General features: G+C 43.0%; 1 protein-coding gene across 2 annotated transcripts in view; it reads left to right on the top strand.

The window, feature by feature from the left end:
• The window catches only part of arrdc1b (arrestin domain containing 1b), a 77,247-nt gene extending 68,686 nt beyond the window's left edge, over positions 1–8,561 (top strand). For both annotated transcript variants that reach the window (XM_072488284.1, XM_072488285.1), the window contains 3 exons: positions 1,059–1,235; positions 2,378–2,783; positions 3,338–8,561. In XM_072488284.1, the coding sequence (XP_072344385.1) occupies positions 1,059–1,235; positions 2,378–2,783; positions 3,338–3,402 (648 nt within the window). In that variant the 3' untranslated portion in view covers positions 3,403–8,561. The remainder of the gene's footprint in view (positions 1–1,058; positions 1,236–2,377; positions 2,784–3,337) is intronic.
• The last annotated feature ends 8,007 nt before the right edge of the window (positions 8,562–16,568 follow it).

Here is a 16,568-nt window from a genome sequence, read left to right as displayed (position 1 = left end):
TAGGTAATGTGACAAAGTATAGATGAAGAGATTTATAATCCGCTCCTTTAAACTCGTTTGCCTTGTATGAATATGCAACATAGTTCACTTGATCAAAATACGCATTCCTTCCTACCCCCTCCTCCCAACAATAATAATTATGTTTAGCTTTATTTCTGTTGGTCCTGTTTGAAGTTTGCCTGTTGCTAATTATGGAAGGCCAGATTGTGTTGGTGGGAAGAAGGTGCAATGTGTTTACATTGGGAGACGATGGCAGCAGCCTTTGTTTACAGTGGTTAGATTGTTAATCTCCCGTCCCAGGAAGGTGTAAAGAATGTCAGGTTGTAAAGTTATGCTTAACCTGTCTATTTAATTCCAAAATAGAATAGAATTGTGGTCTAAAGAATAGCTAATCTGCATTTTTACCTAGATACAGGTCCGTGTGATTCATGTTGCCATGGAGAATGGAATGGCTTTACGAGGGGAAGGGTTCCTAAGATATCGCTGAAACACTCGGGCACAGGTAGTCTGCCAGGATCTAGGAGACAGGAAGCAGCTGGAGTCCTAGTCTCCTATGGTTCATTGTGCAGGAATGTGGATGGGGACTTGTGCTTTAATTGAAAGGACCAAATTTGTGGATTTGGAACTAGGCTGGAAGAATTGGCAGTTTGCGCTAGAGGGACAATTAAAAGGAAAAGCTGTTACTGTTAAACACAGTTCTGAAATTAAAGGGTACCAGGCTGGGCGAAAAAAAAGAGCTAAGAATCACATTGGACTGGGTCTTGGAAAATCAAATGACTTCTTCAGGGCAGTATACCTGTGAAGTGGGTTTTTTGGTTGCATTAAAAGTGAAAGGGGCAGTTCTGTTCTTTGGCATAAAGTCCAAGTTGTCTACAACAATACAACAATAGTGTTCAGTCAACAATGCTTTTAGTTTGGTTGTTTCAGTAAAAGGCTCAATAGTAAAAGGTGAAATTTTGTTGTGTCATTCTTTTAAGCTATCGACTGTGGGTTCAAACTTACTTTCAAGTTATTGGTCTCCAAAGTGGTAGTGACATTGTTTTGACATTTTGTTACAGAAAGCTACGTATAAATCAAAGCGATTAATCTATGACTTGCGGACAATTGCGGAGGTTGAAGGATCAGGAGTAAAATCTTGGAAACAAGCTGAATGGAAGGAACAGATCATCGTACCAGCCTTACCTCAGTCATCTCTACATGGTTGCAATTTAATACAAATAGATTATTTCATTCAGGTGAGGATAATAATTAAATATCTTTAACTCAAAGTAAAGTCAATAGAATAGAACATTTTGTCTACTCAACCCTTTTCTTCCTTGTCTGCAAACATCTGTTAGTTGGTGACCTTGACAGCAGTTGCTGAAATGCATGATGTAGAATACAAGGCACAGAGCTTTGACACTCAAACAAAATCTGGCATTTATATAGTAAAATGTCCCCACATGGCTTCACTTGAACATAAATTGACACAGAGCCTGCAGCTCCTTCACATCTAGTCACTTGCCTATCCTGTACTAGTACAATTTTGTCTCCTAAATTGATACAAACTCTAAAATTCTGACCGGGCTGGACACAATGGATGCAGAGGTGATAATCCTTCTGGCTGGTGGACCTACAGCAAGGGGTCACAGTCTCAGAGTACGGGGTAGATCATTTAGGTCTGAGGTGAGGAGAGTGGTGAGCCTGTGGAATTCTCTGCCTAAGATGGCTGTGGAGGCCAAGTCACTGAATATATTGAAGAAGGAAGTAGATTTCCAGGTTCCAAAGGCGTCAAGGGGTAAGGGGAGAATGCAGGAGTATGGCATTGATATAGGGGATCAGCCATGATCATATTGAATGTTGGGTAGGCTCGAAGAGCCAAATGATCTGCTTCAGTTTTCTATATTTTTATATGCTCAGATACGGTTCTGCAGACATTCAGCAATTGTTTTTTAATGTGTTGAAGAGACCCTTTTTCATGTATATCGCAAAACAGTGACTGTTGATATGCTGCTGATCACGAAGAGGTGCCCAGCTGAACATGACCCTGCTGCCAATAGATAGATGCCTTCACATGCAGCCTTTCCAGAAAAGGGTCACTGATTAGTGATCAAGCATGTAAATCCTCGCTGTTGTTTTTGCTTGGCATCTTATTCTCACTAACCCTCTGTCTGGGTTTCCCAAGCCCTGCCTGTTCAACACAAACCAGGGTATAAATGTGGCACTTTATTGTCTGTCAATTAGTTTTGCATAAGGAAGCAATACTTTGCTCACTGGATCATTTGATCTCATTGGTTTATTTGTTTCTAGCTTTAGAATTTAATTTTATATAATAAGATTGTTTCAACTTTTCAAAGATTGTGAAAAAACTGGCAAGACCATTTTTTTGTTTTGGCAGGTTTCTGTCCGATCTCCAGAGATTTTAGTCAGCTTACCAATCTATATTGGAAATATTGCGGTGAACAGTCCCCCACTGACTCCATCCAGGCAATCCCAACCTACGCAAGCCACAGTGATGCCCACAGCTCCACCAGCTGAAGATATCGGGGCTACTGGACATCAGCCCATGGACAGTGTCATTCTTCCAACCAAAAGCCACTCGCAGCAGCAGACATTGTCATCTCATCCTTTTAACTACGCACCTGGCTTTGAAAACCATACTAGTGAGCAACTTCCTGGCCCTGTGCTTTGTATTTCAACTGGTGCTACAGTCCCTTACTATGCAGATGGACCTGTTGTTGCAGATCTTAGTGAAAATCCTCTGATTTTACCTCCTGAATATAGCACGTGGGCTTATCCATATGGTAGGTTTGCTGTTTTTAATAATTCTGAGACATGTAAAGCTATTTCAAGTTTACTCATCTTTTCTTTTGATTATATTGAACTAAACTAGGAATAATATCTTCTGATAAGCTGTATTAGTGTCACAAGTAGGATTACATTAACTGCAATGAAGTTAGTGCGAAAATCCCCTAGTCGTGACCGGCGCGTGTTCGGGTATCCTGAGGGATAATTCAGAATGTCCGATTCACCGAACAAGCTCATCTTTCGGGACCTGTGGGAGAAAGCCGGAGCACCCAGAGGAAACCCACGCAGACGCGGGGAGAACGTGCAGAATCCGCACAGACAGGACCCAAGCAGGGAATCGAACCCGGGTCCCTGGCGCAATGAAGCAACAGTGCATATCTTGCTATCAAATGCAACTCTGGTTGCAAATTTCCTACTTCAACTGTTGGCATTTTTTGTTAAAGTTTTCTAACAACTGAGAAAACCAATGAATAAGTTTTCTCACTAAACAAAAACAAACCATCTATTTGCAGATTTGATGGCTAATTTAATTTATTTTGTCTTTTAACAGATCCTCCCCCAACATATGAAGAGAGTTGCAGCAGTGCGAACTCCAGCATGAGTGCAGGGCAGTAAACTGCTACAAACTTTCAAGAGGTAGTGCTGTTCATGTACAGAAATGCCTTTTAGTTACTTTTTACTGGGAAACACAGCCAAACTTTACACATGCAGCACTGCAAATGTATTCTGAGAGCGAAGAAGCTGAAATGTTGTTATCGAAATGCTTTATCAAGGACCACAGCTACTTCTGCAGCTTGGAATGGTCTGCACAGACTACCTATTTTCTGCTCCCATGGTGGACTGTATTCATTTGTGTTCACTTTCCTTATTGATCCTTAATTTTGGGAGAACGAACACTGATGGGCATAGATATAAATGTTAAATGCCTCCAGCTTTGTGTATATAAGTAATAGATGCATTTTTACTCCTGTTAAACAGCTCCCACCTTTTAATTGTGAATTGAAAGGCTGTTTCTGCAATTGGTCTCACTTCTGTAGAACAAACTGGAGGAAGCTTTGTTTAAACAGCTCTGAGCCTTAAAGTTCAAGGTGCAGTGATAATGCTCCTTATTAATACCGGTTGCTAAGGTCCAGTTACATGTGGGCTTTGTGCAGAAGAAAATCAATCCCAATTCTAATCAAGCTTGAGCCCTCTTTTTAGGACTTTTTGTACTTAACCTGTGTAGTAGTTACGTGGATCACAGCTTTATGGCCAAGTTTCATGAATGCTGATCTTTTTACAGAACCAATACTAACCAAAATAGGTTAAAGATCTTATCACTTTGAAGTGTTATGTTGCACACCTTTCTATAATATGTTGTTTCACAAGAGAGAGAGATGTCTATATATACAATATTTATAAATTTTAGTACGTTTGGTAAAGTTGTGGCACGCTCTTGAAACTAGCACAGAGAAATGACCGGTTTGAAATCCTGCATGTTTATTTCATATTTGCAACATGAGCCTTATTGAAGTCAGATAATGCCAAACCACTCACTGGGATGATTACTTAACATAATGCAATTTTCTACTACTGTATTTGATAACATTCAGGATTTAAAATTTTAGGTGCAAAGTTTAAAGAGGTGCTGAAAAAAATTGTTTGACCACCATAAGGACAGCTTTAGTATGAAATGGTACTTGAATGACACACTGAAGGAGTCTGCAGCGTGAACTCTTACAGAGAGATGGTTTCTCTGGAATTAACGGCCTATAAATGCTGAAGAATGGGACAGTGCACAAGAGAATCCCAGTAACAAATCAAACCAGTACTTCACATTAACATTATACATCGGATTTTGCATATTAATTCTGGATGGAGGCAATTCCTATCCAAGCTCTTGATGAACCCATGTGCTGCAATGCTGCCAGGAGTACTTGCTGCCAGCTGCTTTTCTTACTGGAGGCAGGAGCTTCCATCTGTACTCTGGATGACTTGTTTACAGAAGCATTTAGGTTTCTGAAGGGAGTGAATGTGAGAAAGGCAGGGGAGGAAGCTTGGCTGACGGGCCTAATGGAAATGACTGGAATTCTTTATTTTGAAAGAATGTTGGGTGGAAGTAGGTGATGAGCTGAATCCAAAAACTATCTGTTTATTTGCCTCGCACCTTGTTGCGCTCTTAGTGAGCTTAATTCAAGGTTAACAGCGTCAGTTTCTTAAAAAGAACGAAGCAAAATATATCAAGTCTGTGATTTGTATTGATGTCTAAACAATTGGTAATGCTAGTGGTCAAGCTTACTCTCATACTGCTGCTATCTGTGTGTAATTTTAATTTTATTCTGGAAACAGTTCTAGTAGGACAGGTTTGTTCACTGAAGTGTATTTTCATTTGGAGGGGGCAAAGAATGAGACTGGAACAAAACTTATTTTGAGCTTAAATATTGAGATCTAATTTTAAATTGATTTACGTAAGAAGAAAAGTGAATGAAGGGAATTATACAAGGCATTTTTTATTTGAGTTTTTTTTACTGTTTAGCCCATTAAGTTCCAATGTTTCCACCTCGTTATTTTGGAAATTTTTTGTTCCATTGTATGTATATATTCTAGGTACCAGTTTATAATTTTTTTAACTAAGTGCAATTTGACTAAACATTTGTTCAGTACCATGGGTCAGTTAGAAATTTGCAGAGCATCTGGATAAATTCCACGGAAATGATTGAAATTTGTGGAACAAGACGCCACATCCCTGAAATTATTGCCCAATGCTTGATGAAATCTTTAGTGCAGGAACAAGAAAATCTTTCACATTTAGTGAAGCGATTCCATGTTTTACATTTGGCCTTTTTCGATAATGCTTCAGGCTTGGGCAGAATTTCAGGAAATGCATCTGTTGTTGTTTTGTGAATTACCACACACGTCTTGAATATTGCACTACTGTGGGCACTGCAGCCTGATTTGAAATAGACATACTTTGGGCATTGTGGGAGTGAACACATGGGTGGCCCAGTGCACTCTACCATGGAACAACTGGATGTAAATTTGTAATTCTGCATTGGAGCTTACTGCAACAATAGCTAGCAAGTCTATCCCACAGGGCAGGAAAGCAAATTGGCTGTGGGATGTGTAGCAAAGTCTTATGCACTTTCTACCATCAAGTTTATTGGGCAGCATTGGCTAATGCTTGAATGCAGGTTAACTTGTCTGTACTTGACCAGGGATGAGAGACCCAAAAGCAAAAAAGGGAGGAAGATATTGCCTCTGGACTGGTGTCACTGGCCATTGAACAGAGGCAGTTGGTTTGTGCTTTTTTAATATTTTGCAATGGAGAAATAATCACCTGCTCAGCTGATCTAATAACTGCAAAACAGTAAGTCTAATTTTTTAATGCACATTTTATTAGAAAATCTCAGGACTTGTAGATCTTAAACTGTAGAAAATGAAATATGCAGAATTCCACTTGCCCTGTTCTTGACTAGCTTAAGGAGCTAAACTGTCGAGTGTTTGCTGTAATTAGTAAATTGTTCCCAGGCATACGTGTGACTACGTGATTTGTGGGTTCCAGGAAAAAAAAGGGACACATTTAGTAAATGTAGTTGACCTAGAGTGGAGGCTCTTTTCATTTTAAATTGCCATACATTTTATTTAAACACTTTTTGGTCTTTAGAGATTGTCAGTGTTTCGACTTTTTAAAATAATTCTTAGCATCACTATTTTGTCTTGAGTGAAAATGTGAACTAATCTGCAGAATCCTATTTCCTGAAATGTCTTCATGCTAATAAACTGCTCAACTGGATTTGAAAATATTGCCCAGAATATTTAGCTGTAAAAATTCTGCAATGTGAAAGATTAGATTTTCTTCAGCATCAAACATAAGAACTTAGCAGGACAGAGGCCTTATCACAAAACTGAATATCAGCATATCACTCTTTTTCCACCATTAAAATAAAATGGTGAGCAATTTTGCAATCGGGTGTTCCATCCTGCAAAGTTATTATATTCTGAAACTGAAGACGAAAATTATCCTTAATTATGTAAATGCTATTTCCCTCTTTTGGGTCAATTTTCAACTGCAGAAAGGTGTGTTCATTCATCCCATTTTCTTCTGCTTTCCCTCGCCCTTGATGTAAAATTAAAATAACAGGAGGGAAGAGGCGAGGTACCCCTGAGGAAATGATGTATCGCACAGCCAGAAAGTCAGAGGGTCTTTGCTTGCACAAGATAGCTTGTGGTGCTGAAGAGTGGTTGATATTTGCGCCAGTCATTTAAAAGGGAGAAAATTGTGCTCTATAACTCCAAAATTTTACTGCACTCCAATATTTACCAGAGGGAATATTGTTTCAAATTTTAACTTATCAGTATTGTGTGCCTTTTTGTACAAATTTGGATGTTAAAAGTTAGTAAATCATCTTGCAAGAGCACTCCCCTCATGCTGCCTCATTAAGAGGTACAAATCAAGTGCATTTTTGTCTAATGCATACATTTAATTGTCTGTTTGACATTGCTAAAACTAGCAAAATAATTTCTGCTCGTCCCAGTACCTTCACTCCTTGACATTAGCTTTGAGGGGCCTCAAACATGAATTTTAAACATAATTAAGTCGTATCAATTATTGTCTAATGCACTGGAGCAAATTATTGCCTTACCAACATAATGTAGTATGATTCTATTTACTGAACTGACTACTTAAATCATGCAATTGTTTTACTTCACTATTCTTAAATTCAATGTGATTATCAACCAATCCTGCATTATGTTCCTGACAGAAATGAACATCTATTTGCCTTTTCCGAATTAAGGGTTGTACTGGATGTATGTTTTGAAATATGTGCTCACTTTGAAAATTACATTTCCTTGGAAATAGAAGAAAGCAAATATTATGCCAAAAAATATTCACACCCATCCATCGACAGCACCAGTACTTGTCAGTAGAGGCTGCCCTACTAAAGGATTGACTGAGACATAAATTATTTCTGTCAGTGTTGGTGTGATTCAGTAAAATAATACCAAAAATGACCATATTTTAAAAACTGTTTAACATGTTATGGTTTATATGTAATTGCATTTCCTAAGTTCTGCTGTATTTTGTGATTCGTTCTTTTAAGAGCATTCTGTGAGTACTGAGGATTTTGAATGCCAAATTTCAGAGCAAAATACATCATTGCTCTTGAGTCATCTGATAGTCTGAAGTAAAAATACTGTCCTTGTACACTTTGCACAATCCATTTTTAGAATGTGGACAGACCTGAATTACAATGGTCATTTAACATCTATTTGTTTACAATAGCACCAAGTCTTATGCATCACTGTGTCCCAACTAATTGTTTCATTGGATTGTTTTTCCTACTTCCTTCCCCAAATGTTTCATTTTTTACAATCCATGAATTATCCTTTTATTAAGCAACTGCAAAGGCTTAAATTGTTTTGAAAATCTGGTAGTTAATTCCCTCAGTACTCGAATGCTTAGCACTATTATTGAAAACACATCTTTCTGACTGTGTGAATTTTAAGTTTAGTTGGATCATAACCTGTATAGCAGTGACTTGTGCTATATTTAGAAGGAAAATAGCTTTGAACCTTACAGATGCACACTTTGTTTGTAGCCTTATGAGTATTTTCATCGTTTTCATGTGGAAATCATTCTTTTGAATTTTCATTGTCCGCATTCAGTTTTTCCCCCAAATGTTTTTATAATTGTTGATTTATTAATGCACCTTAGTGATTTAGAATTTCATATTATTTGAAAATGTAAATTGAGTAGTCAAGCACCATATTAATAAAATGTTCTTTCGAAGAAATATTACTGTGTTTCTGATATTTTGCGACGAGGGGATGTTGATGCTTGAGTGAAAATCAACACTGGATTGTGATGATGTCTCCTGTTGCTTCAGATTTTCAACAAGCAAAAACAAAAGTTTGTAGTCTAGATTTTTGTCATCTCATATGTTAGTCCCATTCTTAATTTGCATAATTAATTGCAAATACTGCATATGAAGTCAGTGTTGGAGAAATAGATGGAGGCACTGGCTTTGCAGCACACTTGCTTGTCCTGACTCTCCTCAAATGAAAAAATGGCCTGATGGAGAATTCTCCATTTGGGTCTGTTGAAGGTGTTTTCTTTTGTATTGGGATCCAGCTTGCAATCCCCGAGGTTTATCTACAGATCGTCTTTTATCTAAGTTTAGACATTTTGGGATATGGGATCCTGTGCTCAAACGTTTGCTGTCAAGTACTGGCTTTGGGGATCTCCCCCCCCCCCCTCCCCCAGTGAATGTGTAATTGGGATCAGGGACGATAGGGAGAAGGCAGGAGAATGGAGATGAGAAATCTATCAGCCATGATTGAATGGTGTAACAGACCCGAATGGCCTAATTCTGCTCCTGTGTCATGTGAACCACATGACCAACCCAGCGAAACTTAGCTCTGCTGAGCATACTGTCAATGCCCGATATGCAGCACTTTGTAAGAACCTCTGTGTTGGGGATTTTGTCTTGCAATCTGATGTTACAAATAGATCACACAGCAAAGATGGAGTGCTTCTAGTTGCTTTACCTGACACCGATAGGTTATCACTAATGTACCATCCATAAAACGTGATGCAAGAAGCAACGCCTGATAGACTTTGTTCTTTGTACTGCAACAAACTCGTCTCTTTTCAAAGTCTGAGTGAGCTTGACAAACCCAACTTGCTTTTGCCAGGCGATGGGGGATTTCATCATTCAATAGTGTGTTATTCAAGAGGATCCTCCCAAGATAACTTCTGTACTCAATGGAGAGGTGAGTTTTTAAAAAATATTTTATTGAGGCATTTATTTATATACATTAAACACAAACATAAAAAAAGCAAATAAACTGGAATGCAAATATCAAAACAAATATCTAGCATCCCGCTCCCCTACCTCCTTTTCTGCCCAACCCCCCTTCCACTGCTGACACCTTAACTACTTTCGAAGAAGTCGATGAACAGCTGCCATCTCCGGGCAATCTCTTTCTCCCCCCCCCCCCCAAAGACCCTCAAGGTGAACTTTATCTTCTCCAGCCTGAGGAACTCTGCTAGATCGCTCATCCAAGCCCCCGGTTTTGGCTGTCCCACGTCCCGCAACACACAACACCGAATAGCAGCGCTCAACTGCTCACAAACCTCCTTATCTGCCAACAATACCACATCCAACCTCCATTGTGGGCTCTGGCACCGTCCACCCAATGCGGCGTGTGGTCCGAAAGTACAATCGGCAAATACTCTGAACCGACCACCCCAGCTACAGCATTCTGTCCCATCAGAAAATAGTCAATCCGAGAGTACACCCTATGTACATGGGAGAAAAACGAAAATTCCTTTGCCCTCGGCCCACCAAACCTCCCATACGCTCTACAAACCCTTTCAATTCCCTTGCCACTGCTGATACTCTCCCCAACCTCTGACTCGACCGATCCAATTTTGGCTCCAGAACTGTGCTAAAATTCCCCCCGTTATCAGCCGGTGCGAGTCCAGGTCCGGGATCTTCCCAAACACCTGCCTCATAAACTCTACATCGTCCCAGTTTGGGGCGTAAACATTCACCAACACTACCGGCATCTCCAATTTCCCACTTACCGTAATGAACCTTCCCCCCCCCCCCCCCCCTCCAGAAACTGCCATTATGTTTCCCATTTCAAATGCTACCCACTTATTAATCAAGACTGCCACCCACCTCATCTTCAAATCTAACCCTGAATGAAAGACCTGATCTACCTACCCTTTCCTTAGCCTGTTTTATCCCTGATCTTCAGGTGTGTTTCCTGCAAGAATGCCACATCCGCCGTTAAGCTCCTCAAGTACATGAATACGCAGGATCTCTTGACTGGCCCATTCAACCTTCCTACATGCAATGTGATCAGCCTGGACAGGGCCCCCCCCCCCCCCCCCCCCCCCCTCCCCCTCCCCTCTCTTCCAAATCAACCATAGCCCCTCCTGGGCCGGGCCACGTCCCGCAACGCACCAGGCCCGCCCTCTGATGTCCACCACCATCGATCCCCTCGTCGTGCCCCCCCCCTCCACACACAGAACAACAATCTCAAACCCCATCAACACACTAACCACATGCTCACCCCCCACTGCTCTTCAGTGAACTAGCCCGCCTGGCAGGCCCCGCCCGTGGGGCCTAGCAACTACTCACCCACTGGTCTCCCCAAGCCCCGCTCACACACTACCTTAGTGCAAATAAAAATATCAACAATCAAAGACGAGAAAAAATACCCCAGAAAACAATGGACATTACCCCCTAGAGAAAAAACAGAACCCAATGCACTTGCCCACGACCCTCCCCCATCCCCACAAAACAGCCTTGAATGCAATCCACAAACCAAATTCCCCAGGGAGATGAGAACGTTGCAGCCATGACACTCACACAAGAAAAAACAAACGACCCCTCCCCCCTGGCAAGAGATACAAAACATGGCCAAAGCCTGACCCTGGCCAGAGAACCATCCTCCCCAAACACCACCTCCAAAATACAATATCCTCCCTTTCCTGCCAGTCCATTGTCTCGCAAACTCCATCGCTTCCTCCGGTGTCCCAAAATAATATTCCTGGCCATTGTAGGTCACCCAGAGGCCGGCCGTTTACGGCATCCCGAACTTCAACCCCTTCCTAAAGAGGGCTGCCTTCACTCTGTTAAAGCCCCTCTCCTCTTAGCCAACTCTGCACCCAGGTCCTGGTACACCCAAAGTTCATTGCCCTCTCAGGTACATCATCTCGTCTGCCTGGCCCCCCTCAATAGCCGTTCTTTATCAAGGAACCGGTGCAACCGCACCACCGTCTCTCTCGGTGACTCGTTACCCTGCGGCTTTACCCTTCCAGGGGATATTCGAAGAGCCCCCTCCCCCAGCAACTTCTCCAGCATTTTGGCTATATACTAGCCAACGTCCACTCCCTCAGTGCCCTCCGGAAATCCCACAATCCTCAGGTTCTGTCTCTGGGAGCAGCTCTCAAGCTCTTCCACCTTCTCCTGAAGTCACTTCTGGGTATCTCTCAACACCCCCATCTCAGCCGCCAATGAAGCAAGATGCTCCTCATTCTCCCCCACTTTCTTCTCCACCTTCTGGATCGCCTGGCTTTTAGTATCCAGCCTCAGCTCCACATGGTCGATCCCGGCCTTAGGCGGATCCACTGTCTTCGCCAGGTCCTCCAGAGATTCCTTTCTCTGCTGGGTGAACTTCTCATTCCACCAGAAGTCCACCAGCTGCTCCATAGACCATTGAGAAGGTAGGGCTGATTCCGTGCCCTCCGCCACCTTTCCCTGTGTCGCAGGAAAAGTTTCTTGCTCCGACAATTCCTTTCACCTAAAACCACTTCTGGTCCACAAATTCATCCACAGGTGGATTAAACTCTTCCTCCACAACTGCTGCACCTTTTTCCATCAAAACATGTGCCCGTTAATCGGGGAAAAGGCCTCAAAACACCGGCACAAGCGGGAGCTGACAAATATGCGAACACTCGCACCATGGCCGCCACCGGAACCTCCCAGGTGAGTTGATGATGATGACTGTGGGTCTTGCGGTATGTGGCCAGGTGGGTTGAGGCAAGATCTTTGTCATCTTCAGACTTGCTGTCAGGCCAATGTGTTCTGAGGCTAGGGCAAAGCAATCAACAAGCAACTGAATGTTCTCGAGTGTTATGAGAGTGCAGTTGTCTGTGTACAAGAGTTCACTCCGTAGCTATTCAGTAATTTTTATGTGCTCCTTTGCAAGTTGAAGAGATTGCATTCTGGCCTGAATTGAATGTGTATACCTGCGTCAAGGTCTTTGAGTGCATACTGGAGCATGAAGTATACAGGAAACAAGAGTTTGAACCAATACACAGCCCTGCTCGGTGCCATTGATGACAGGAAAGGCATCTGATGACGCACCACTTTGCATCATGCTGCCCATCTCGCCTTGTGGAACAAAGAACAATATAGCACAGGGACCAGCCTTTCAGTCCTCCAAGCCTGTACCGATCATGATACCAACTAGTGAATGGCATTGATCATCTATTCAAGACAGCCATACTTTTAAAAATATATATTTTTTTATTCTCCATTTTCACATTCTCCCAAATTTACACCCAACAGTAAACAATAATCAGTAACAAATGTAATGTCAATCCCCATATCAAAGCAGCGATCCCATCCTCCCACCAAACCCCCAAACATTAGCCTGCATGTTAACATAAATTACAAAAAGGAATCCGGAATCACCCATAGTCACCATTAACACATACAGTCCCTCTCCCCAACCCCCCCCCCCCCCCCCCCCCCAAATGTTTGATGTGATCCAATTCTCAAAAGTGCATAATGAATATCGCCCATGAATTGTAGAACCCCTCCATCCTTGCCCTCCGTTCAAATTTGACCTTTTCAAGCGTCAAGAATTCCAGCAGGTCCCCCCACCACGCCAGGGCACAGGGGAGAGGTTGATCTCCACCCTAACAGGATCTGCCTTCGGGCGATCAACAAGGCGAAGGCTACAACACCCGCCTCCGCGCCCGTTTCCAGCCCTGGCTGGTCTGACACCCCGAATATGGCCTCCCGAGGACCCGGGTCCAGTTTCACGTGCACAACTTTAGAGATTACCCGAAACACCACCTTCCAGTAATCCTCCAGGCTTTGGACAGGACCAAAACATATGAACGTGGTTTGCGGGTGCCCCCCCCCCCCCCCCCCCACAACGTTCACATACATCTTCTACCCCCTCAAAGAGCCGGCTCATCCTCGCTCTTGTAAGGTGTGCTCTATACACCACCTTCAGCTGTATCAGCCCCAACATCGCACACGAGGTGGAGGCGTTCACCCTCCGGAGCACCTCACACCAGAACCCCTCCTCCATACCCTCTCCCAACTCTTCCTCCCACTTTGCCTTGATCCCTTCTAGCGGCACCTTCTCCTCCTCCAAAATAGCCCCGTAAACCGTCGATACTACACCCTTCTCCAGTCCCCCTGTCGTCAGCACCTCCTCCAGCAATGTGGAAGCCGGCTCTACTGGGAAACTCTATCTCCTTTCTGGCAAAGTCTCGAACCTGCATGTATCTAAATACTTCCCCTGCTCCAGCCCATACTTCGCCCCCAGCTCCTTCAATCCCACAAAACGACCCCCAAGGAACAAATCTTTTAGTGTCCTAATTCCTTTCTCCTCCCATTTCCGAATATTTCCATCCCACTTCCCTGGCTCAAATCTATGGTTCCCCCGAATCGGCATTTCCCTTGACCCTGCCCCCAACCCGAAGTGCTGTCGAAACTCCCTCCAAATTCTCAACGAAGCTATTACTACCAGACTCCCTGAGTATCTCCCCTGGGCCGTCGGGAGCGGAGCTGTCGCTAGCGCCTTCAATCCCGACCCCCTACCCAAACTCTCCTCCATTCTGACCCATTGGGAGTCAACCCCTCTGTCCCAGCTCCGTACCTTCTCCACATTCGCCACCCAATAATAATACATCAGGTTCGGAAGACCCAAACCCCCTGCAAGCCTTCCTCTCTGTAATATCACCTTTTTAATTCTGGCCACCTTCCCTCCCCATATGAACGAGGTAATCATCCCTTCAATCTCTTTTTTTTAAAAATGCCTTTGGCAGGAAATTCGGCAGGCGTTAAAAATAAACAGAAATCGGGGTAGCACATTCATTTTAACCGCCTGTACCCGACCCGCCAGTGACAAGAGGGAGGCCATCCCACCTTGCCAGATCAGCTTCCACCCTCCCCACCAAACTAGAAATGTACCTACGGAGCCCCCGCCCCCAATCTCGAGCAACCTGCACCCCCAGGTATCTGAAGTGAGTCCCTGCCTTACGGAATGGCAACCTCCCCACCCCTGGCCGAGACACCACAAAATATTCACTCTTGTCTAGATTTAGGTTGTACCCTGAGAAAGACCCAAACACACGAAGCAGCTCTGGTATTCCCCCTATTGACACACTTAGAACATAGAACATAGAACAAAGTATCCTGAGCTGATGTTATTTGTGCGGACACTGGCCATCGGCTCCTTATATAATAGCTTTACCCAGTCACAAATCTGGGTCCAATTCCAAACCGCTCTAGAACTGCCATCAAGTACCCGGTCAAACGCTTTCTCGGTCTAATGCCACAACCACCTCTGTTTCCTTCCCCTCCGCCGGTACCCTAACCACGTTAAGACAGCCATGTTTGAATAGTACCTTCCCCAGGTCTTCCCAGTTTACTGTGTCAAAAGCTTTGCTCAGATCAATAAACACCATTTCGAGTTTCTCATTCTATTCAAGGACTTTCCACAAATTTGATCAGAAGTCACTTTGATTCTGGGTATATAGAGTAAACAAGATGAGTGACAATCCGATTAAGAATAACCTTGCAAGAATTTTTCCTGCTGTTGAATGAAGTGATATTCTATGACGATTATCACAGATGGATTTGCTCCTTTTACATTTGTAGAGAGGAATTATGAAGGCAACTTTGTAGCTTTGGGGCACTGTTCCCTGGTTCCAAATAAAGCAGAAGAGGCTAGTGAGTTTCCTAACCATGCGAGTCCCTCGGCACTTGAATGCTTCAGGTGGGATGACATTAATTTATGCGACATGTACATAAAAGCTGCTTTATGGCCTTTGTGACTTCTGCCCGAGAAGGCTCGAGAGCAATCCCTTCCAGAGTGTGGTGGAAGTAACTCTGTGGTATCATTGCACACTGGATTGTTGATTTCGGTGATTACTAAAGCGCTCTGCCCTTTGAGAGTGAATCTCATGCCTTTATGGTTGGAGATGTTTGCCATCTGCTGGGAGGATGGATCTCATGCTGTTGGCTTTGAGGCCATAAATTGATCACGGATCTTGATGTAGAGCCTGTAGGCCATTTGTATTGGCAACTGCTTGACGCTCAACAACCTTGTTTTCCCACCATTGCTGGTTCTTTTAGCTTGGCCTGCAACATGTGTTTTGTACGGTTGTATCTGGAATTCCTTGCTGGTGATTTCTTGTCATATCTGTGAGCGTCATATACTTCGCCCAGTAGCTTACCCATGTCTTGCCTAGTAGCTTACCTACGTCTTGGTTGTTGTTGTCGAACCAATCTCGGTGGTTCTTCTTAACAAATCCCAGAACCTCCTATTGTGCTGTAAGCAATATCCTTGAACCTTTGCCAAGAATTTTAAATGGCAGTATTGTCCTTCAGGATATCAGAAATCCCTGTGGCTGGTTTGTGTCTCAGATCTGGTGTTTAAAAACAGTTGCATCAAGCTTCCTTTGTGGCTTGACTCTGTGCCCAAGTGCCTTTGGTTTTATCTTGAAAGACACTATACTCCTGGCAAGCCAATGGTCAGACCAGCATTCTGCACCTTAAAAGAGAGCAAATAGAGCACACAACCTTGAGATCTGACATACAATAATGTATAGTCTAGCATGTGCCAATCTTTGGATCAGAGGTGCATCCATGTGTTCAGTTTGCTTATTGGAAGATAATTTGTGATGGTTAGGTCAAACTTGCTGCATTTAAGATAAAAAGTAGCTGGCCATTGCTTTGCCAATGCCATGCTTGAATGTATCGAACTGATAATGATCATTTTGTTTTATCAGGACAGCCTCTGGCTATTTTCCTGTGTACCTGACATTCATTTTTCTGGAGAGATGGTATATGTTTCAGCAGTATTGAAGAACAGCAACGTTGCAAAAGCTTGTTCTAGAATCCTGTCCTTACAAGTCTGATACTAGAAGCAAAACTGTGCAGTTCTGTTTGCTATCGAGAGATGATCTATATGCAGTCGCCTTTTGATTTCTGTTGACGACATATGATAAAAATCAGTGCCACTATTCAAAACCAAATAGA

Source organism: Scyliorhinus torazame, chromosome 22 (genome assembly GCF_047496885.1).
Source record: "Scyliorhinus torazame isolate Kashiwa2021f chromosome 22, sScyTor2.1, whole genome shotgun sequence".
In the NCBI taxonomy this organism is placed as follows: Eukaryota; Metazoa; Chordata; class Chondrichthyes; order Carcharhiniformes; family Scyliorhinidae; genus Scyliorhinus; species Scyliorhinus torazame.
Note: the sequence above shows the minus strand (reverse complement) of the source record. Positions and strands in the feature narration are given on the sequence as shown.